General features: G+C 39.9%; 1 protein-coding gene across 2 annotated transcripts in view; it reads left to right on the forward strand.

Annotated features, from left to right (window-relative positions):
- The window catches only part of TRIM37 (tripartite motif containing 37), a 151,165-nt gene that overhangs the window by 80,097 nt on the left and 48,513 nt on the right, over positions 1 to 22,555 (forward strand). For both annotated transcript variants that reach the window (XM_010861626.1, XM_010861625.1), the window contains exons 14-17: positions 5,065 to 5,179; positions 6,043 to 6,261; positions 10,895 to 11,031; positions 16,349 to 16,434. In XM_010861626.1, coding sequence (XP_010859928.1) covers positions 5,065 to 5,179; positions 6,043 to 6,261; positions 10,895 to 11,031; positions 16,349 to 16,434 — 557 coding nt within the window. The remainder of the gene's footprint in view (positions 1 to 5,064; positions 5,180 to 6,042; positions 6,262 to 10,894; positions 11,032 to 16,348; positions 16,435 to 22,555) is intronic.

Here is a 22,555-nt window from a genome sequence, read left to right on the forward strand (position 1 = left end):
TTTCAGTTCGCTGATTCCTAGAATGTCGACATTCACTCTTGCCATCTCTTGTTTGACCACTTCCAATTTGCCTTGATTCATGGACCTGACATTCCAGGTTCCTATGCAATATTGCTCTTTACAGCATCGGACCTTGCTTCTATCACCAGTCCCATCCACAGCTGGGTATTGTTTTTGCTTTGGCTCCATCCCTTCATTCTTTCTGGAGTTATTTCTCCACTGATCTCCAGTAGCATATTGGGCACCTACTGACCTGGGGAGTTTCTCTTTCAGTATCCTATCATTTTGCCATTTCATACTGTTCATGGGGTTCTCAAGGCAAGAATACTGAAATGGTTTGCCATTCGCTTCTCCAGTGGACCACATTCTGTCAGATCTCTCCACCATGATCCGCCCATCTTGGGTTGCCCCATGGGCATGGCTTAGTTTCATTCAGTTAGACAAGGCTGTAGTCCTAATGTGATTAGATTGACTAGTTTTCTGTGAGTATGGTTTCAGTGTGTCTCCCCTCTGATGCCCTCTTGCAACACCTACCGTCTTACTTAGGTTTCTCTTACCTTGAGCATTGGGTATCTCTTCACAGCTGCTCTAGCAAAGCGCAGCCAATGCTCCTTACCTTGGACAAGGGGTATCTCCTCACTGCCGCCCTTCCTGACCTTCAACGTGGGATAGCTCCTCTAGGCCCTCCTGTGCCTGCACAGCCATGGCGTGGGGTTGGTCCTCCCAGCCACTGCCCCTTAATTATCATTAATTCAGCAACTTTTTCTGAGTCTGTGCCTGGCACTGAGCCAATATATGTATATTAATATATATACACATATATATTAATATTTATTTTCAATTTTATTATAATAAAATTAATATTTACTTTTGGTCTTAGTTGTGGCACATGGGATCTTCATTGTGCTGGGCAGGCTTTTTCTCTAGTTTTGGTGTGCAGGCTCCAGAGTGCAGGGGCCCTGTAGTTTGCAAAATGCAGGCTCTTGTTGAGGCACCCAGGCTCAGTCATTGTGGTGCTTAGTAGCCCTGCAGCATGTAGGATCTTAGTCCCCTGACCAGGAATTGAACCCTCATGCCCTGCATTGGAAGGTGAATTCAGTTGAAGGAGAGAAAAGAAGAGAAGCTAAAGGCAAAGGAGAAAAGGAAAGATATACCCATTTGAATGCAGAGTTCCAAAGAATAACACGGAGAGATAAGAAAGCCTTCCTCAGCGATCAGTGCAAAGAAATAGAGGAAAAACCGTAGAATGGGAAAGACCAGAGATCTCTTCAAGAAAATTAGAGATACCAAGGGAACATTTCATGCAAACATGGGCTCAATAAAGGACAGAAATGGTATGAACCTAATGGAAGCAGAAGGTATTAAGAAGAGGTGGCAAGAATACAGAGAAGAACTGTACAAAAAAGATCTTCTTGACCAAGATAACCACGATGGTGTGATCACCCTCCTAGAGCCAGGCAACCTGGAGTGTGAAGTCAAGTGGGCCTTAGGAAGCATCACTACAGACAAAGCTAGTAGAGGCAATGGAATTCCAGCTGAGCTATTTCAAATCCTTAAAGATGATGCTATGAAAGTGCTGCACTTAATATGCCAGCAAATTTGGAAAACCCAGCAGTGGCCACAGGACTGGAAAATGTCAGTTTTCATTCCAATCCCAAAGAAAGGCAATGCCAAAGAATGCTCAAACTACCGCACAATGGCACTCATCTCACACGCTAGTAAAGTAATGCTCAAAATTCTCCAAGCCAGGCTAGCACAGTACATGAACCATGAACTTCCAGATGTTCAAGCTGGATTTAGAAAAAGCAGAGGAACCAAAGATCAAATTGCCAACATCCACTGGATCATAGAAAAAGCGAGAGAGTTCCAGAGAAACATCTATTTCTGCTTTATTGAGTATGCCAAAGCCTTTGACTGTGTGATCACAACAAGTGTGGAAAATTCTGAAAGAGATGGGAATACCAGACCACCTGACTTGCCTCCTGAGAAATCTGTATGCAAGTCAAAAGAACAGTTATAACCGGACATGGAACAACAGACTGGTTCCAAATCTGGAAAGGAATACATAAAGATTGTATATTGTCACATTGCTTACTTAACTTATATGCACGTATATCATGTGAAATGCCAGGGTGGATGAAGCACAAGCTGGAATCAAAATTGCCGGGAGAAATATCAGTAACCTCAGATATGCAGATGACACCACCCTTATAGCAGAAGGCAAAGAAGAACTAAAGAGCCTCTTGATGAAAGTGAAAGAGGAAAGTGAAAAAGTTGGCTTAAAACTCAGCATTTCAGAAAACTAAGATTATGGCATTCGGTTCCCATCCCTTTATGACAAATAGATGGGCAACAATGGAAACAGTAAAAGACTTTATACTTTTTTGCTCCAAAATCACTGCAGATGGTAACTGCAGGCATGTAATTAAAAGACACTTGCTCTTTGGAGGAAAAGCTATAACCAACCTAGACAGCATATTAAAAGGCAGAGACATTACTTTGCTGACAGACTCCGTCTAGTTAAAGCTATGGTTTTTCCAGTAGTCGTGTATGGATGTAAGATTTGGACTATAAAGAAAGCTGAGAGCTGCAGAATTGATGCTTTTGAACTGAGGTGTTAGAGAAGACTCTTGAGAGTCCCTTGGACTGCAAGGAGATCCAACCAGTCCATCCTGAAGGAAATCGGTCCTAAGTATTCACTGGAAGGACTGATGCTGAAGCTGTAACTCCAATACTTTGGCTACCTGATTCGAAGAACTGAGTCATTGGAAATGACCCTGATTCTGGGAAGGATTGAGGGCAGGAGGAGAAGGGGAGGACAGAGGATGAGATAGTTGGATGGCATCATCGACTCGATGGACATGGGTTTGGGTGGACTTGGGGAGTTGATGATTGCCAGGGAGGCCTGGTGTGCTGTGGTTCATTGGGTTGCAAAGAGTCGGACATGACTGAGCAATTGAACTGAACTGAACCCCTGCATTGGAAGGTGAATTGTTCACCATTGCCCTTCCAGGGAAGTCCCTGGGCTAATATTAGGAAAGAAATTAAGAATCAGTTGCCTGGTTTTAGTCGTTTGGAAACTAAAGATGAAATGGGCTGAAGGTTGAAAACTGTTGTTATGCCGTAAAAGCTGTATAAATAAATTGCTGTGGGTTCGTGGAGAAAGGGCTTTTCAATATAGTGTATAACATTTATATATTTAATGAGGGCTTGTTCAAAATTTAAAATCTTAATATAAGATTCTGATGGAATTTTATATGTTTATTAGAAAGTTATTTAAGTCTATGCTGCTGCTGCCGCCAAGTTGCTTCAGTCGTTTCCGACTCTGTGCGACCCCAAAGACAGCAGCCCACCAGGCTCCCCTGTCCCTGGGATTCTCCAGGCAAGAACACTGGAGTGGGTTGCCATTTCCTTCTCCAATGCGTGAAAGTGTAAAGTGAAAGTGAAGTCGCTCAGTCGTGTCCAACTCTTCGTGATCCCATGGACTTCAGCCCATGCTATATATGGAAATTCTTTCATTAAAAGGGATAGTTAAGGAATTTTACCTGCTGCTTGCTTTTATTTTAATGGCACAGATACTAAAAGTAATACACAGGGTTAGTCAGTTCCATTAGTCATTTAAAGGTAATATGTTTCATTAGTCTCACCAGTGTCCAACCTATGTATGCTGTCTGGCAGTATCCACTTAGAATAGTGTTTGAGTGAATCATCTCTACCCTTTGATGCATGAGTATCCTTAACTAAAAATAGTTATTTGCTGCAGATAGCTGTTAGGTGGTCAGTAGATTCCTACACTAACTCTAAAATCCTAGAAAAAAATGGGATGGTAGTTCACATAAGGGTGGCAAGACTAGAAGAGGAATTTTGTGTGTGTGCTCAGTCGCTGATTCATGTCCAGCCCTTTGTGACCCCATGGACTGTAGCCCACCACGGTCCTCTGTTCATGGAATTTTCCAGGGAAGAATACTGGAGAAAGTTGGCATTTCCTACTCCAGGGGATCTTCGTGTCTCCTGCATAGGCAGGCAGATTCTTTAGCACTGAGCCACACGGGAAGCCCAGAGGGGGATTTGTAAGCTTCCAAACTAGCCTTGTGTCCTGTGGCCCTTCCGTTCTTCAGAAACATCTTTTATGCATTACTGTAATTTTTTTCACTATAAATGGAGTCATGTTTATCTAACAAGGTAGGTGTGGGGTTTTAAATATTTTTGCTTTAAAAAGTGTTAGTTTTTTTACAGTACAGATAATTCTGAAGAGATCAAGATCCTGTCTTATATCCAATTTTATGTTTTAATACGTAGAGATAGTTGTTTTTTCCCCAACCCTAACTTTTTTTTTTTTTACTAACGAGTATGAAATATGGGAACATGAGATGGAAGAGGGAATGAAAAAGGGCAGTGCCTAAAATAAACTTTGCTTGTTTTGCTAGGGTCTGACCTAGACAAGAAGGGAGAATGAAGTATTAGCTATCTCCTTTCTGCATAGTATGATCCTCTTCCCAGCTAATGTTCAGCAGTGTATTTGAGGTAGATTCTTATAGTAAACGTATTTTAAGTAGGTTAGTTTAGAAGCTTAACCATGATGTGTAATGTTACTTCTTTAGAAAAATACAGTTTGAATTTAGCAGCTGACTTAGATATAAATTTTCAGAACCATATGTCATTATAATTAGTGGACTACATGTATAAACGGCAAGTACCAGGAGCTCCGAGTTCTGGATTTTGGCCTCATTTGTGTACTCAGTGCTCAGTCACGTCCAACTCTTACACCCTCATGGACTGTAGCCTGCCAAGCTCCTCTGTCCATGGGATTTCCCAGGCAAGAATACTGGAGTGGGTTGCCATCTCCTCCTCCAGGAGATCTTCCTGACCCAAGGATTGAACCCACATTTCCTGCGTCTTCTGCGTTGGCAGGAGAGTTTTTTTTACCACTGCACCCCCTGGGACGATCTTGGCCTCATAATGAAGTAAGTTTAAAATTGTAGAATTTAATAGTTACAGTTTCAAGGCTTGGTTGGTAATATTTTACTGTTTGGATTAGTTTTCATGTGCAGCTATTCTTTTAAGGTTTCAGGTTCGTTCACCAACTTTCTTTCAAAAATGCCGGGACCAGCATTGGTATATCACTCAATTGGAAGCTGCACAAACTAGCTATATCCAACAGATAAATAACCTTAAAGAGGTAAGCAAAAAGACATATTATAGGTTTTGTGTTTCATATTGTCTTTTAGGCCTGTTAAATTTGCATTTAGAGTCTGGGTATTATTGGTGTTTGTAACTTTGTAGATAAATCCGCTTGTTCTTTATTCTCATTACCTTTGAGTCTCATTCTGGACTGTCCAGTTCGGTAGGCACTAGCACATGTGGTCATCGAGACCTAAAAATCCAGTTCCTTCGTTGTGCTAGCTAGCTTGCATTGGGAATCGCAATACAGAACATTTCCATCATTGCTTAAGATTGTATTGCACAGTGCTGCTCTAGTTGGAGGCAGACTCTTGAGTTTCTCTCAGTGACTTGGGTATTTCTCTTCCCTGACAATTAAATTTTGCCCATCTTGAATTCTCATTGTTGTTGAACTGAGTGCTGGAGAGGATCAGTTAATGAACTTTTATTTTACAATGCTAAACTAAATTATGTGAGGAATGTTTCTTTCTGCCAGTGGATGTTAGGATGGGGTGAGAAATTTGAAGTGCTGGGTGTGGCTTAATATATGAAGGAGGAAAACATGACTATTTAAAAAATTTTTCATGTCAAGTATACTATCTAAAACTGCCTATATTTATGATGCGGTTTGCTAATTGTATATGTAGCATGGGCTATAGATGAGAAGAAAGATGAGAATAAATTGGGCAGTTTTTCTTTGTATAGATTTTTCCATTAGCAGAAGTCAAGTGGGTATGAGATAGATGGTTCAAGAACTATATTTATGAATATCTGGGTGTGTGGGGCGATTTTTTTGTTTGTTTTGTTTTGATTTTGCTTGAAACAATTTTACTAGTGACAGACTGCTTATGACACATGTTTGTGTTGTTCTTTTTTTAAAAGAGACTTACTATTGAGTTGTCTCGAACTCAGAAATCAAGAGATTTGTCACCACCAGATAATCATCTTAGCCCCCAAAATGATGACACTCCTGAGACACGAGCTAAGAAGTCTGGATCATGCGCTGACGTGCTTCTCCAGGATGGTCCTACCACAGCTTCTGTACGAGAGGTCAAGGAGGATGAAGAAGATGAGGAGAAGATTCAGAATGAAGATTATCATGTAATAATTAGACCTGCTTTAGATTCATTTCATATTTGAAAAGAGAAATAATATAGTTTTCAGCATATCATGTAGGGGGATCAGTGTGCCAAAAATCTTGTCCATTTATGTTTTTGTTACTAATATAGGCCCTGTTGTGACTATTAATATGTCAGAAGTTGAATCAAAAGTGTTTCAAGTTTCTAAAAATTAATTTATTATAGGAAACTGTACAGTCTACACAAGAAACTGTGGTATACATTCTAGAAGCTGTGTAAGTTGTAGATTTTAAAAATGTGTCTTATTTCTATTCACTGCATCTAGTTGAAGTACCTTATCATTGCATATGTAGGTAGGATGGTTTAGGATTTGGGAAGTAGCCAGATTTTGTCCCAGCTAAACTACAGTTAGAATGATATTTCAAGACGTGGTTGTTACTGTTTAAGGTAAGAGAGAAATGGAGAGATAAGCCCTTTTTGGTATATTTGTTTAAGATGGGCACTGAGTGTAGTAGTGCATACCTGGGACCTTTTGAAGATGGTTGCTGTTATCTTCATTACCTCCACCATAATTTGGCCCTAGGTAAATAACAGGGAGAGAACCCAGCTCTACCCTTCAACAAAAAATTGGATTGAAGATTTACTGAGCATGGCCCTGCCCATCAGAACAAGACCCAGGTTTCCCCTCAGTCAGTCTCTCGCATCAGGATATTTCCATAAGCCTCTTATCCTTCTCCATCAGAGGGCAGACAGACTGAAATCACAGCAGACTAACCAATTTGATCACATGGACCACAGCCTTGTCTAACTCATGAAACTTTGAGCCATGCCGTGTAGGGCCACCCAAGATGGACAGGTCATGATGGAGAGTACTGACAAAATGTGGTCCACTGGAGAAGGGAATGGCAAGCCACTTCAGTATTCTTGCCTTGAGAACCCCATAAACAGTATGAAAAGGCAAAAAGATAGGACACTGGAAGATGAACTCCCCAGGTCGGTAGGTGCCCAATATGCTACTGGAGATCCGTGGAGAAATAATTCCAGTAAGAATGAAGAGACAGAGCCAAAGCAAAAACAATACCCAGTTGTGGATGTGACTGATGATAGAAGCAAGGTCCAATCCTTCAAAGAACAATATTGCATAGAAACCTGGAGTATTAGTTCCATGAATCAAGGCAAATTGAAAGTGGTCAAACAGGAGATGGCAAGAGTGAATGTCGACATTTTAGAACTCAGCAAACTAAAATGGAATGGGTTATTTAACTCAGATGACCATTACATCTACTGCTGTGGGCAAGAATCCCTTAGAAGAAATGGAGTAAAAGAACAAGAGAGTCTGAAATGCAGTACTTGGAAGCAGTCTTAAAATGACAGAATGATCTCTGTTTGTTTCCAAGGCAAACCATTCAGTATCACAGTAATGCAAGTCTGTGCCCTGACCAGAAATGCTGAAGAAGCTAAAATTGAACAGTTCTATGAAGACTTACAAGACCTTCCAGGTGAAGTGAAGTTGCCCAGTCGTGTCTGACTCTTTTCGACCCTGTGGACTGTAGCCCACCAGGCTCCTCTGTCCATGGGATTCTCCAGGCAAGAATACTGGAGTGGGTTGCCATTTCCTTCTCCAGGGATCGAACCCAGGTCTCCTGCATTGCAGGCAGACGCTTTAACCTCTGACAAGACCTTCTAAAACTGACAACAAAAAACCATGTCCTTTTCATTATAGGGGATAGGAATGCAAAAGTAGGAAATCAAGAGATACCTGGAGTAACAGGCAAATTTGGCCTTGGAGTACAGAATGAAGCAGGGCAAAGGCTAATAAAGAGTTTTGCCAAAAGAATGCGCTGGTCATAGCAAATACCCTCTTCCAACAACATGAGAGAAGACTTGACAAATGAGCATCACCAAATGGTCAATACCGAAATCAGATTGATTATATTCTTTGCAGCCAAAGATGGAGAAGCTCTATACAGTCAGCAAAAACAAGACCGGGAGCTGACTGTGACTCAGATCATGAATTCCTTATTGCCAAATTCAGACTTAAATTGAAGAAAGTAGGGAAAACCACTATACCATTCAGGTATAACCTAAATGAAATCCCTTAAGTGGAAGTGACAGATTTCAAGGGATTAGATCTGATTGAGTGCCTGAAGAACTATGGACAGAGGTTCCCCATCCCCAAGAAAAAGAAATGCAAAAAGGCAAAATGGTTGTCTGAGGATGCCTTACAAATAGCTGAGAAAAGAAGAGAAGTGAAAGGCAAAGGAGAAAAGGAAAGATATATTTTTCGTGCAGAGTTCTTAAGAATAGCAAGGAGAGATACAAAAGCCTTCTCAGTGATCAGTGCAAAGAAATAGCAGAAAACAATAGGATGAGAAAGACTAGAGATAAGGGTACTTTTCCTGTAAAAATAGGGAACTAAAGGACAAAAATGGTATGGACCTAACAGAAGCAGAAGATATTAAGAAGAGGTGGCAAGAATACACAGAACTATACAAAAAAGATCTTCACAACCCAGATAATCACGATGGTATGATCATTAACCTAGAGCCAGACATCCTGGAGTGCAAAGTCAAGTGGGCCTTAGGAAGCATCACTACGAACAAAGCTAGTGGAGGTGATGGAATTCCAGTTGAGCTATTTCACATCTTAAAAGATGATACTGTGAAAGTGCTGCACTCAATATGCCAGCAAATTTGGAAAACTCAGCAGTGGCCACAGGACTAGAAGACGTTAGTTTTCATTCCACTCCCAAAGAACGGCAATGCCAAAGAATGCTCAAACTACCGCACAATTGCACTCATCTCACACGCTAGTAATGCTCAAAATTCTCCAAGCCAGGCTTCAATTGTACATGAACTGTGAACTTCCAGATGTTCAAACTGAATTTAGAAAAGGCAGAGGAACCAGAGATCAAATTGCCAACATCTGTTGGATCATCAAAAAAGCAAGAGAGTTCCAGAAAAACATCTGCTTTATTGACTATGTCAAAGACTTTGACTGTGGATCACAGCAAACTGTGGAAAATTCCTCAGGAGATGGGAATACCAGAGCACCTAACCTGCCTCTTGAGAAATCAGTATGCAGGTCAAGAAGCAACAGTTAGAACTGTACATGGAACAACAGACTGGTTCCAAATCAGGAAAGGAGTACGTGAAGGCTGTATATTGTCATCCTGCTTATTTAACTTGTATGCACAGTATGTCATGAGAAGCGCTGGCCTGGAGGAAGCACAAGCTGGAATCAAGATTGCCGGGAGAAATATCAATAACCTCAGATATGCAGATGGCACCACTCTTATGGCAGAAAGTGAAGAGGAACTAAAGAGCCTCTTGATGAAGGTGAAAGAGAGTGAGAAAGTTAGCTTAAAACTCAACATTCAGAAAACTAAGATCATGGCATCCGGTCCCATCACTTCATGGCAAATAGATGGGGAAACAATGGAAACAGTGATAGACTTTATAGTTTTGGGCTCCAAAATCCCTGCAGATTGTGACTGCAGCCATGAAATTAACTCTTGCTCCTTGGAAGAAAAGGTATGACCAGCCTAGATAGCAGACTAAAAAGCAGAGACATTACGTTGCCAGCAAAGATCCATCTAGTCAAAGCTATGGTTTTTCCAGTAGTCATTTATGGATGTGAGAGTTGGACTATAAAGAAAGCTGAGAGGAGAACAATTGATGCTTTTGTACTGTGGGGCTGTAGAAGAATCTTGAAAGTCCATTGGACTGCAGGGAGATCGAACCAGTCCGTCCTAAAGGAAATCAGTCCTGAATATTCATTGGAAGGACTGATGTTGAAGCTGAAACTCCAGTAGTTTGGCCACCTGATACAAAGAACTGACTCCTCGGAAAAGACCCTGATGCTGGGAAAGATTGAAAGTGGGAGGAGAAGGGGATGACAGAGGATGAAATAGTTGGATGGCATCACCGACTCTGTGGACATGAGTTTGAGTAAACTCCCGGAGTTGATCATGGACAGGGAGGCCTGGTGTGCCGCAGCCCATGGGGTCGCAAAGAGTCGGACACAACTGAGCGACTGAGATGAAGTGAAGACAGGAAGCTTCAGGTGTATGTTATAATTGATGGAGTCAGTGGGGAGAAAGATTGAAAATTACGGCACATGTATTGACATAACAGACTCTTTTAGGAATATTAGACGTTGGAATGGAGAACTCAGGTGTAACAGTTAACCTTTGATAGAATTAGTTAAAGGAAGGATGGAGTTTGTAGGTAGGGCCACTGAAAGTTGGAGGCAGTTACTAGCCATAGCCAGTTGGAGAAGGAAATGGCAACCCACTCAACAGTGTTCTTGCCTGGAGAATCCCAGGGACAGAGGAGCCTGGTGGGCTGCTGTCTGTGGGGTTGCACAGAGTCGGACATGACTGAAGCAACTCAGCAGCAGCAGACCTTGAGGAATGATGATTTTAAATGTTATTCTGTGAGGAAGTTGGCGTGGACTGTATGAACCATTTCCAGCTGCAGTTGGCAGAAATGACTTGTTGGTGGTCCTAGGTAATGTGGTTGTGTGGTTTATCTCTACAGGGCTCAGCAGTGTAGGCCCAGCAGCAGCGAATTCAGATGAGTGCCTTTTAGGTGCTTAGTCCAGGCTGAGTGGAAACATGTGAGATAGAATCTTGTTCCTTTGCCTTAATCTAGCATGAGCTTTCCGATGGAGACCTGGACCTGGATCTCGTTGGGGAAGATGAAGCGAATCAGCTCGATGGCAGCAGCTCTTCTGCCAGTTCCACAGCCACAAGCAACACTGAAGAGAATGACATTGACGAGGAGACGATGTGAGTGTCGCACACTAACTACAGCTGTAAATATCTGAGTGACAATTACTAGAAGCACAGTAGTTATATTAGGCCTAAAACTGGGTGGTGGCTCAGACGGTAAAGCGTCTGCCCGCAATGCGGGAGACCCGGGTTCCATCCCTGGGTCGGGAAGATCCCCTGGAGAAGGAAATGGCAACCCACTCCAGTATTGCCTGGAAAATCCCACAGACAGAGGAGCCTGGCAGGCTACAGTCCATGGGTCTCAAAGAATTGGACACAACTGAGCGACTTCAGTTTCTTTATTTCTTTCACTTTCTTTTTCTTTCTAAAACTGGGGATATTAAGCATTTTTTCCCCTTGATTTACCCTATATTATATAAATGAAGGAAGAGTGAGTTCCCTCCCTCTCATCTCTGGGATCCAAATAGAGTTTTAGTCATAGCTTTAACTTTTAATTTTGTTGTTATTTCATGTGTAAGAAATGTTGCAAAAATAGTAACGGATTAATTCCCCAAATGTTAATGTTTTGCTTTGTTATGTTTCTCTCTTTTCTCTCCACATAAAATTTTATGAGAGAATTTGAGATAAAGTAAATACAGTTCTCATTGTATTAACTCCTCAAAATAGACCTTTTGCACCTAAAGTTCCCTCATTAGAATACTTGGCAAGTTGTCTTAAAGGGTTAGTTAAAATGTGAAGCCTTTAAGTTACCAAATCAGAAATCATTATTACTGATTTTTTTAAACATATAAAATAAAACTTATTCATTTTCATTTGAACTAACATGAAAAGTTGTTTAAGATGGTGATTCTATGAAGTGAAATCATCTTGATAAATAGCATATATGGTTCTACCTGAATTCATTCCTTTGACTGTTAGATCTCTTGGCTTCTTTCAGGGTAGTTTTGAGGGCATTGTATTTTCCATTAAGCTTGATTCACAGCCTTTCATTATATTGACTTTTTTAAAAGAAATATTTATTAATTTGGCTCTGCTGGCTCTCTTAGTTATGATGCGCAGGATCTTAGATCTTTGTTGTAGCCTGCAGGATCCTTTGTTGTGGCAGGATCCTTAGTTCAGGCATGCAAACTCTTCTTTACAGCATGTGGGATCTAGTTCCCTGATCAGTAATTGAAGCCAGGTCCCCGCATTGGAAGTGCAGAGTACTAATCGCCAGACCACCAGAGAAGTCCCCAGATTGACTTTGAATGTTTTTTCCACTAGAAAGTGTTTGATTATGTTCTCTTTATTTGCATGCATCTACATTAATAGCTTGATTCAAAGTATATTGTATAATTCATAGAAATAGCGCAGTTAAGCCAATTTGAACATCTGTACTGTGCTCAGTCACTTGAGTTGTGTCTTTGTGACCCTGTGGACTGTAGCCCGGCAGGCTCCTCTGTCCATGGGATTCTCCAGGCAAGAATACTGGAGTGGGTAGCCATGCCGTCCTCCAGGGAATCTTCTTGGACCATGGTTGGACCTGCATCTCCTGCATTGCAGGCAGATTCTTTACTGCTGAGCCACTGGCTCACCCAATTTGACCTTCTCAGGAACATACATTGTTAGCTTTTACAAATTAAGGTCGGTTCCCTCCTCTAATAGATAGGGAACTAGGAACATAGTTGATTTGGATAATGATTATTATAAATAACTTTCAGTTAGCTAGAGCACAGGCCGCCTTCTTTCCCTCCACCTCAGTCTTTTTATGATAGCAGTATGCATTTTCTTCTTGCTGTTTTTTTCTTTTTTTTTGAGGTAATTGTAAATTCACTTTCAGTTGTGAGAAATAATGTAAGAGTCCATATGCCCTTTGTCCAATTTTCCCCAGTAGTAAGTAACAGACATCACAGCCAGGATATTGATTGACATAAGCAAGATACAGAACATTTCCATCACCACAAGTGCCCCATATGTTGCTGTTCTATTACATACCTACTTTCCCCACCTAACCTCTTCCTTTGCAACCACCCATGTTTTCCTTGTTTCTATAATTTTGTCATTTAAAGGATGTTATGTAAATGGAATCATACAGTATGTAACACTTAGGGGCTGGCGTTTTCCCCACTCTGCCTGATTCTCTGGGGACTCATCCACGTTATTGTGTGCATAGGTAGTTTGTTCGCTCTAATGCTGATAAATGGTTTGTGTTGTGGATACACTACAATTTGTTCAACTGTTCACTTGTTGAAGAACATCTGGATTGTTTTCAGTTTGGGGCTACTATAAATAAAACTACTAGAAACATTCATGTACAGAATTTTGTGTGAACCTAAATCTCCATTTCTCTTGGATAGGTTTAACTGCTGGATTGTATGGTAATTGAAAGTTTAGTTTTTGAAGAAACTGCCAAGTAGTTTTCTAGTTTTTGCATTCTTATGAGCAGTATATGTATGGTCCACTTTCGCAGCATTTAGTATTGCCCTAGGTTTTATTTTAGTCAGTGTGATATCTCATTGTGGTATTAATTTACTTCCCCCTGTTAGCTAATGATGTTGAACATCTTTTCATGTGCCTAATTTCCCATAGGCATATCCTCACTGGTAAAATTTCTCTTCGTGTCTTTTACCTGTTTTCTAATTGGAACTTTTTTTTTTTTAATGATAAAATATATATAACCACAGGAGAAGGAAATGGCAACCCACCTCAGTACTTTGCCTGAAAAATCCCAGACTGGCCTGGCAGACTACAGTTCATGGGGTTGCATAGAGTTGGACAAGACTGAGTGACTGAGCCTGCATGCTTGCATGCATACATAATAATTTCTAAGGGCAATTCAGTGGGATTAAATATTCGTGTTGCACACCCGTCACCAGTATCTATCCCTAGAGCTTTTTTTTCATCTTCCCAGACTAAAGTCTGTACCCATGAAACAATAATGCCCTCTTTCCTCCTAGCAACTACTGTTGAGTTTAGAGAATTCTTTGTATATTAGATCCTGGAGAAGGAAATGGCAGCCCACTCCAGTACTCTTGCCTGGAAAATCCCATGGACAGAGGAGCCTGGTAGGCTATAGTCCATGGAGTCTGAAAGAGTCTACACGACTGAGCAACTTCACTTCACTTTCACTTGGATATTAGGTACTAGTCCTTTGCTGAATTTGGAACATGCTTTGAAGATAACTTTCATTCTCTAGCTTATATTTTCATATTGACAGGGTCTTTTGCCAATCAGAAATTTTTAATATTTCAAGTGTTTTGTAGTTTTCAGAGTATATGTTTTATACATTTTTGAAATCATTCATCAGTATCTTACTCTTTTTCATGCTATTATAAATGTAGTTGAATTTTCTTTTCAAGTTTCTTTTGTGGGTTGTTCTTTGATCTTATTCTTTTTCATGCTATTGTAAATGCAATTGAATTTTCTTTTAAAATTTCTTTTGTGGGTTGTTCTTTGTAAGTACATGAAAATGCAGATTTTTTGTATCCTGCAACCTTGTTAACTTGTTTATGAATTCTAATCTTTTTTTAATGGATTCTTTAGATTTTTCTATGTGTAATATTATACCTGTAAATAGATATAGTTTTACTTATTCTTTTCCAATTTGAGTGCCTTCTATCTCTTTTTCTTTCCTAAGTTTACCGGATAGAACATCATATAGAATTGGTGGGAGTAGACATTCTTTCTTATCTTGTTCCTGATTTTACAGGGAAAGTTCAGTCTTTGACCACTTAATGTGATGTCAGCTATGAGTTTTCCATAGATGCCCATCTGGTTTATTGAGTGTTTTTATTATGAAAGGGTATTGGTTTTTTCGAAGTCTCTTTCTGCATCTCTTCAGATGATCATGTAGCTTTTATTTTTTATTCTATTAATATGGTGTATTACATTAGTTCATTTTCAGATTCTAAACCAACTTTGCGTTCCTTGGATAATTTCTACTCTGCCATGGTGTGTAACTCCTTATCTTTGGCTGGATTCCTAGTTTTCTTTTTTGCTGGATTCCATTTGAGGGTTGTTTTTTTTTTTAATGTTCTTAATAGTGTTATACCTTTTTCTGTGGCTCTGTTTTTTATAGCCTGCTTCTCACAGGCAACATTTCTGAGCCAGAGTTCTGAAGCTAGAGTGAGGACAGAGGTGTGCTTACTTCTCCCACTCTAGAAGCTGAGCCAGTGGGAGTGGGAGAGTTGGGGGCTGTAGCCTCAACTCTTTTCAGTTGGTCTTCTGAGGCCTGGAACTTCTGCTTTATGAGTGACTTGTGGCAAGGGTGATCTGGGCCCCAGTTTCTTCACATGCTGCATCAAAGGTAGAGCCTTGGGTCTGGATGGAAGAAGGGAATCCCTGCCTCTTGGCCACATATACCTGAATTTAGCCTAGCCACAGGTATCTGGGAGCCGGGTGAGAAATGCTGCAGTCTTGTTCCTCTTGGGAATATAGCCCTTTTCCTGGGAGCTGTGGGAAATGGGAGCCTTATATGCTTGGGTGCATCAGTCAGAAGTGGAATTGCTGTATCACTGCTCTTGGTTCACGTACCACAGACTCATTGTCGTTACCAAATTTCATTACTGTTTTTCATTTGCTATATGCTCTTAGAATCATTTCCAGAGTCTAAACTGTTGCCTTAAAAAATAATGTTCACAGTGTTACTGGAGAGCAGATCTGTAGAGCTTCTCATTCTGTCAACCTGGGAATTGATTTTCAGACTACTTTGGGCTTCCTGATGGCTCAGCTGGTAAAGAATCCACCAGCAATGCAGGAGACCCTGGTTCAATTCCTGGGTTGGGAAGATCCCCTGGAGAAGGGAAAGGCTACCCACTCCAGTATTTTGGCCTGGAGAATTCCATGGACCGTATAGTCCATTGGTTGCAAAGAGTCGGGCACGCCTGAGTGACTTTCACTTTAAATACCCACAACTAGCGCTGATTTGTGCTATTCCATATAGTACTTTGTCGTGTAAAATAAGACAATTGTGTTTTAATAAACAACACCGTCTTTTCTGAAATGATATCTTAAGAAACTAGTTTTTAGTCATATATAATAATTTGAACATCCTTGTTAACCTTAAAATGTACAGTTTTAACCGTAATTTACTACCATTAAATTACAAATTCTTTGAAGCTATAATCTCTTCTGCTTACATGGTTCTCAGATTTTCCGTTTTGAAAATTAAATGTTGCCAACCTATTTTAGTACTTTAAAAAGGTAGATTGAACATTAATAATACTGTACATACATGTGATAATGACGAAAGTCTTTCCCCTCAGTTTTCTGTTTAGAAATATACTGTTACTTCATAGGAGAAAGCTATACACTATTGTTGTAAAATTCTTTGAGATATGACAGATAATGTTAATTTTACTTACTATGTGGAAAAATGAATTCTGTATATTCTTAGGTCTGGAGAGAATGATGTGGAATACAACAACATGGAATTGGAAGAGGGGGAACTCATGGAAGATGCAGCTGCAGCAGGACCTCCAGGTACTGGAGCCAAACCCCACAGCCATCCTATCTTCTCTTTCCTCTTCTTTGACTGTATCATATTTTAATATGTGGCAGCCATTGCACTACATTGTTCATGGTGTTAGAAGGACTGTATTTTATGTATGGATTTTGGGATATTACTAATAGTATTTAGAATAGTAATAGCTAAAATTTGATGCATTCTTACATAGCAGGCATTATGCGAAAGCACTTAATGTGTACCTTATCTCATTTACATATAAAATTCTTGGAGGCAGATTTTAATATTATCTTCTTTTTGTAGCTGTAGAAACTGATGTGCAAAGGAATTAAGCAACATGTTGTCGTTTTACAATTAAGTAAATGAAAGAGGAATTAGAGTTTTTTGTTTATTTGAATCCAAAGCTCATGATCTTATCCACTATTACAAGCTTACTTTTTATGATACATAAGTTTTGTTTGTATATCTACCTCTACTATAGATTAATTAGAATAGAATCACTGAATCTTTGAGTTACAGAAGACATTTTGAGAACTCAGTTTACATGGAAAAAGCTCAGAAATTTAGTTGGTATAGCTAGACTAGAACCTCACGTCGTCGTCTTGAACCTAGCTTTTTACTAAAGTACACGGCCGCTCCTGGGATAACCAGTTTTAAGTAGTAAGGGTTTCTTTTGTTGTCTTGGACCTATTCAGTTGAGCACGGGGATTTTGGCTAGATCAATTATCAACTAGTTTTTTTACTGCTTCTGTTTTACCTGCATCGCCCTTGGTATGAACATTGGCATGTTCTGTAGCATGCTTGAATATCTAAAGACCTCTTTAATACTGCTCCTTAGCATTTCAACTTCCACTTCTGCACTGTACTCCTGTCTGTCACTTTATTTCTAGGTGATCTCAGTCACACCTGTATGTCAGTTCTGTTTGTATGCTGATTACTCCCCGCTCCATCTCTAGCCTTTATTTTTCTCATGACTTCCAGACCGATGTAGTGGTTTGGTTTTGATGTCTCAGTCTTAGATCTCCTAAACAGAAATCATTACCTTTTCATTTTCAGGCTTACCCATCAGTGATGGCTATCATCTTGATGATGAGTAGTGCTGTATATTCTTCACCTTTCCTCCCCTTCCACTCTCCCTTTAATATGTCACCAAAATCTGTTGATTCTTCTCCTAGATAGTGAATACATTTGTTACTTCACATTCCACTGCCATTTCTGGAGTCAGCCTGTGTCTTTCAACCTGAATGAGAGGCTATTTGGGTTCTTTGTATCCATTTTTGCTCCCATCCATTCTGTTTCCCATGGCATGAGTTGCGAATGAAGTGACTTTTTATTCCCTTCAAAATAATATCTGATTATACCCCTTCTCTCCTTAAAAACCCTTTATTTCATTCCATTTACTTATAGGATGAAATCCAAACTCATTAATATGGTATACAATGGCCTTCATGTGCTGACTCCTGCTCATTTTTCCCCCAGCTTTAAAAGGTATAATTGAGAAAAATTGTATATGTTTAAGGTGTACAGCATGACGGTTTCAGATAAATACACATTGTGAAATGGTCAGCATGATCAAGCCAGTTAGAATTCATTGCCTCACATGGTTACCTTTTTTTTTTTTTCTTTCCTCTTCTCTACCCGACTCCCCTCTGATAACAGCCTGTTTGTTTTCTGTGTATTGACTATTTCTGGTTTTGTTATGTTTGTCCATTTGTTTTGTTTCTTAGATTTTACATACAGATATTACATATAAGTGAAGTCATATTTCTTTATCTTTCTCTGTCTTACTTATTTCATTTAGCATAATACCCTCCAGGTCCATCACGTTACAAGATCAGGTAATGGAAAGTCTTATTTGCCTGGCTAAGGAGCTTGGCCTTCTATTCTGTGGAACCACTAAAGGTCTTTAAGAGTGAATGTGATCAGATTTGTCTATATAGTGAAAAATGGGTTAAAGGTGGATGAGATGAGATTGGATACTACTGTGAAAGTTCTCTGGGAGTCCAGTGGTTAGAACTCTGTGCTTTCACTGATGAGAGGATGGGTTTGACCCCTGGTTGGGAAACTAAGATCCCACAGGCTGCATGGTGTAGCCAAAAAAATAAAAGGAAATTACCTCAATATTCCAGGAGGGACAGTTTGAGGGCCCAAAATAAGGCAAGAATAGTAGAGGCTATGACTTGGGAGTGTCTTACCGGCTGGATTGGAGTCGGTGGTGGTGTGGGGGTGATTCCTTAAGGTCTCTAGTTTGGGCCTCATTCCATAAGCTAGTGAGTCTCGGAGCAGAGGATAATATATTCAGTGTGATCCATGCTGATATTGATGGGCCAGTGCGACTCCCACGTTACGATCTCCAGACCCATGTAACTGGCTGCTTGGAAGACCACAGATGTGCAGTCTGGGTAGTAATATGCATTGTTTTTTAAAAAAAATAAGCATCATCAGGGCTTCCCTGGTGGCTCATTGGTAAAGAATCGCCTGCCAATGCAGGAGATGTGGGTTCAGTCCCTGGTCTTTGGTGAGTTACTAAGCCCGTGCTCCACAACTATGGAACCTGTGCTGTAGAGCCCAGGAACTGCAACTACTGCGAGCCCGTGTGCCACAGCTGCTGAAGCCTGTGTGCCCTGGAGCCCTTGCTCTGCAGGAGAAGCCACCACAGTTAGAAGCCCGTGCACTGCAACATAGAGAGTAACTGCTCGCCACAGCTAGAAAAAACCCTCACGGCAACGAAGACCCAGCACAGCCTGCAAAATAAAAAATTATTTTAAAAAGATTTTTAAAAATAGGAGTTGTAGTTTTTATTCATTGAAATTAATAAACTAATTAAAATATTATTTACAAGATTCACCCATTATATATAAAGAATTTCTACAAATCAATAAGGAAAAGATGACAGCCTCTTTAGTTTAAAAAAATAGGCAAAAGACAAGAATAGACACTTCACAAAGGAGTCTGTCTAGATGACCAGTACACATTTTTAAAGATACTGCTTTTGTCAGAGAAATGCAAGTTGTGGTGCTATTGTTGTTTATCCTACATGAAGTTTCTTGAGTTTTTTGGATGTTTACATGAATAGTTTTCATTATATGTAGGGAATTTTTACCCATTTTTCTTTGAATAATATTCTTTCTCCTCTTTTCTAACTCCCATTATGTGTATGTTGGTACACTTGGTGGGGTTTCACAGGTCTCTGAGACTCTTCATTTTTCTTCATTCTTTTTCAGGGAATGCCAGATAAAATCCACATTATGATACCATTGAATACCCACTGTAATGGCTAGTACTTTTTAAACTGGCAGTACTAAATGTTGAAAGCATGTGGAGAGATGGAAACTCTGATAGCTTGCTGGTAGGAATGAAAATGATAACTCTACTTTAGAAAACTGTTGGGCAGTATAGGCTAAGGCTAAATATACACATCCTATGACTTTTCCACTTCCGACAGAAGGGAGCTGGTATTTGCCAGTTGAGTTTTACAAGATAATTTAGAGCAGTATTGTTCTTTTTTAGGTGATTTTGTTTTCTTGTATTTTTAATTTTAAAAAAGTAAATGTAATTTTTAACAAAGAAAGTCAAAAACTAGAGAAGACTGGAAAGGTAGTTTGAGTCTAGACTGTGTAGGACCTCAAATTTTTGCTAATACATACAAGCACTGTAGTAAAATCAAGAGCTCAGATAGATGAGTGTGACATTTTAGCAGGCTTAATCTGGCTTGGCTTAGGAAGAGAGCATCCATTTGCTTTTTTTATGAGTTTTTTTTCCCCATGTGAAGTTCAGGAGCAGTTTTCTGCTTATAAGTTCAGTAGCTTTATTTCTAGTAGCAAAAAGCAACCCAAATTCTTTCCTAATAGAAATAAAGTAGTTGTATATATTCATATTTTATAGCACTGCACAGAAATAATGAAAATGAATAAGCTGCTATATATAGCAATATAGATGAATCTCATGAATATAATACTGAGCAAAGAAGCAGAATATAAGAATATAGCTGTATCATTGCATTTAAAAAAGGTTCAGAAACAGGCAAACTGATCTATGATGTTTTACTCTGGATGGAAGTTACCTTTGGGGAGGATGGTAAGTGAGCAATTTTAGGAGGCTTGGAGGAATCTTGGGGTGCTATTAATTTGTGATCATTCACTAGGCTTTATGGACTTCCTGGTGGCTCAGCAGTAAAGAATTCTCCTGTGGTGCTGGAAATGCGGGTTCAATCCCTGGGTTAGGAAAATCCCCTGGACAGAGGAGCCTGGTGGACTACAGTTCATGGGGTTGCAAGCAGTCAGACATGACTGAACCAATTGAGCATGTGCTCATGCAACTAGGCTGTATGAGACAGACTCCACACACTCCCCAGGTTAATGGCAGTATTAACTCTTAGAGGGGGAAACTGAAATAGATGCTAAAATCTCTGATGCCTTTGGATGAAATGTGATACTGTGTGGAAGGATGGGAACCTGGGAGGGATGGAGTAGCCAAAGGACATGAACCACAGCAGAAAGGAGCTTTGCTCATTGGTGAGAGTAGTGAGTGACCTGGAAGAGTGGTTAGAAAATAGAAGACTGTTAACACTCATTTCTGTGCTTGGAGGTCCATTTAACATGAGAGAGAAACAACTTTTGTTTTTGAAGAACCAGATAGTTGGGCAATCGATACCATAATCTGGATGAACCTATTTACTGTATAATCAGAACCACCTGAGTAGCTTTTTGAAAAAGTCCTGGATCCCCCTCCAATATCCTCATTCAGGACATCTAGAGTAGGGCCAGGAACCTATCATTTTAAAAACTCCTCCAACTGACTTATATGCAGCCTGATTTGGGAACTTCCTAGTAAAGGAAAAGAGCTAAGGAACAGTTTCAAGGGGGAGAGGGAATAGTTTTCTGTCTTATAAAATAGAAGTTGCAAAAACAAAAAATAGGAGTTGCAGTGGTGTGTACAGAGGGTAAAAGAGAAATTGGCAATGGGATAATCCTTAGAAGAGGAAGGACAAACAAGTAGAAGGTAAGGATGTGAGGATGTGAATATAGATGAAAAACATGTAAGTAAATAACTGGCCTGAAGCTTCTGAATAATAAACTTTTCTCCTAAGTGCCCCCCATCCATCTCCATCTCTTTAGAAACACCCTCATGAATAGTCAGGACCTGATTACTTCATGTTATTTTTATATTATCTACTTTAAGACTTTGCATGTAACATTTTTTAATGTGTTTTTCTTAAGAATATATTTAAATAACTTTATTTAAGGAGGTCAGTTTTAACCAACATTTCCATACCTAATACTTCTTAGACATTGTACTAGGCACTGGAGAAAAGTCAGATGATTTCCTTGGGTTAAGGAGCTTTTTAAGTTCAATATAGGTAATACAGATTGACCGTGTTCTCAGATGTCATATTATGTATCAGGCATTAATAGGTTAAGTCTAAAATATTCAAATTGTAAGTTTAGTATTTAATCAAACTAGAAAAAATGTCTTGCCAGACGGTCATGATCTGAATATTTTACTGTTCCTAGACCTGCAGATTCCATTTTGGTGTCTAGATCCTTGGGATCTGTTACACCAGGGGGCTTGACTTTCATCCAAGACCTCTGGGTTGTAAGAAACATTGTCCTTTTCCTTAACCCTTATTCCCCAGTTGTGTATATTGTACATGCTCTCGCCTTTTTATTTCTGGGGTTTAGGATGGGGCTTCCCAGGTGGCGATAGTGGTAAAGAATCCACCTGCCAGTGCAGGAGATGCAAGAGACATGGGTTTGATCCCTGGGTCAGGAAGATTCCCCTGAAGGAGGAAATAGCAACCTTCTCCAGTATCCAGTATTCTTGCCTGAAAAATTTCATGGACAGAGGCTCCTGGCAGGCTATAGTCCATGGAGTCGTGAAGAGTCTGACATGACTGAGCATGCACGCAGGATGGGGTTGTGGGTAACTCCTAAATTTTGAGTAGTAATGAGGCCAGTGGTCATTCACTGTTCTTTGTACACTTCTCTGGCGATACGGTTTCTTTGTGCGTCTAATCATGAACACCAGCTCCTAAGAGATAGGTCCATAGACAAGTATTCAAACAACATTAACCAGTTTACTTTTTTCTTTTAAGTATAGTTGAACTTGTCCAATTACATGTAGCTTTCATTTTCTGTA

The sequence above is a fragment of the Bison bison genome, unplaced genomic scaffold, assembly GCF_000754665.1.
Source record: "Bison bison bison isolate TAMUID 2011002044 unplaced genomic scaffold, Bison_UMD1.0 scf7180017864472, whole genome shotgun sequence".
Classification (NCBI taxonomy): Eukaryota; Metazoa; Chordata; class Mammalia; order Artiodactyla; family Bovidae; genus Bison; species Bison bison.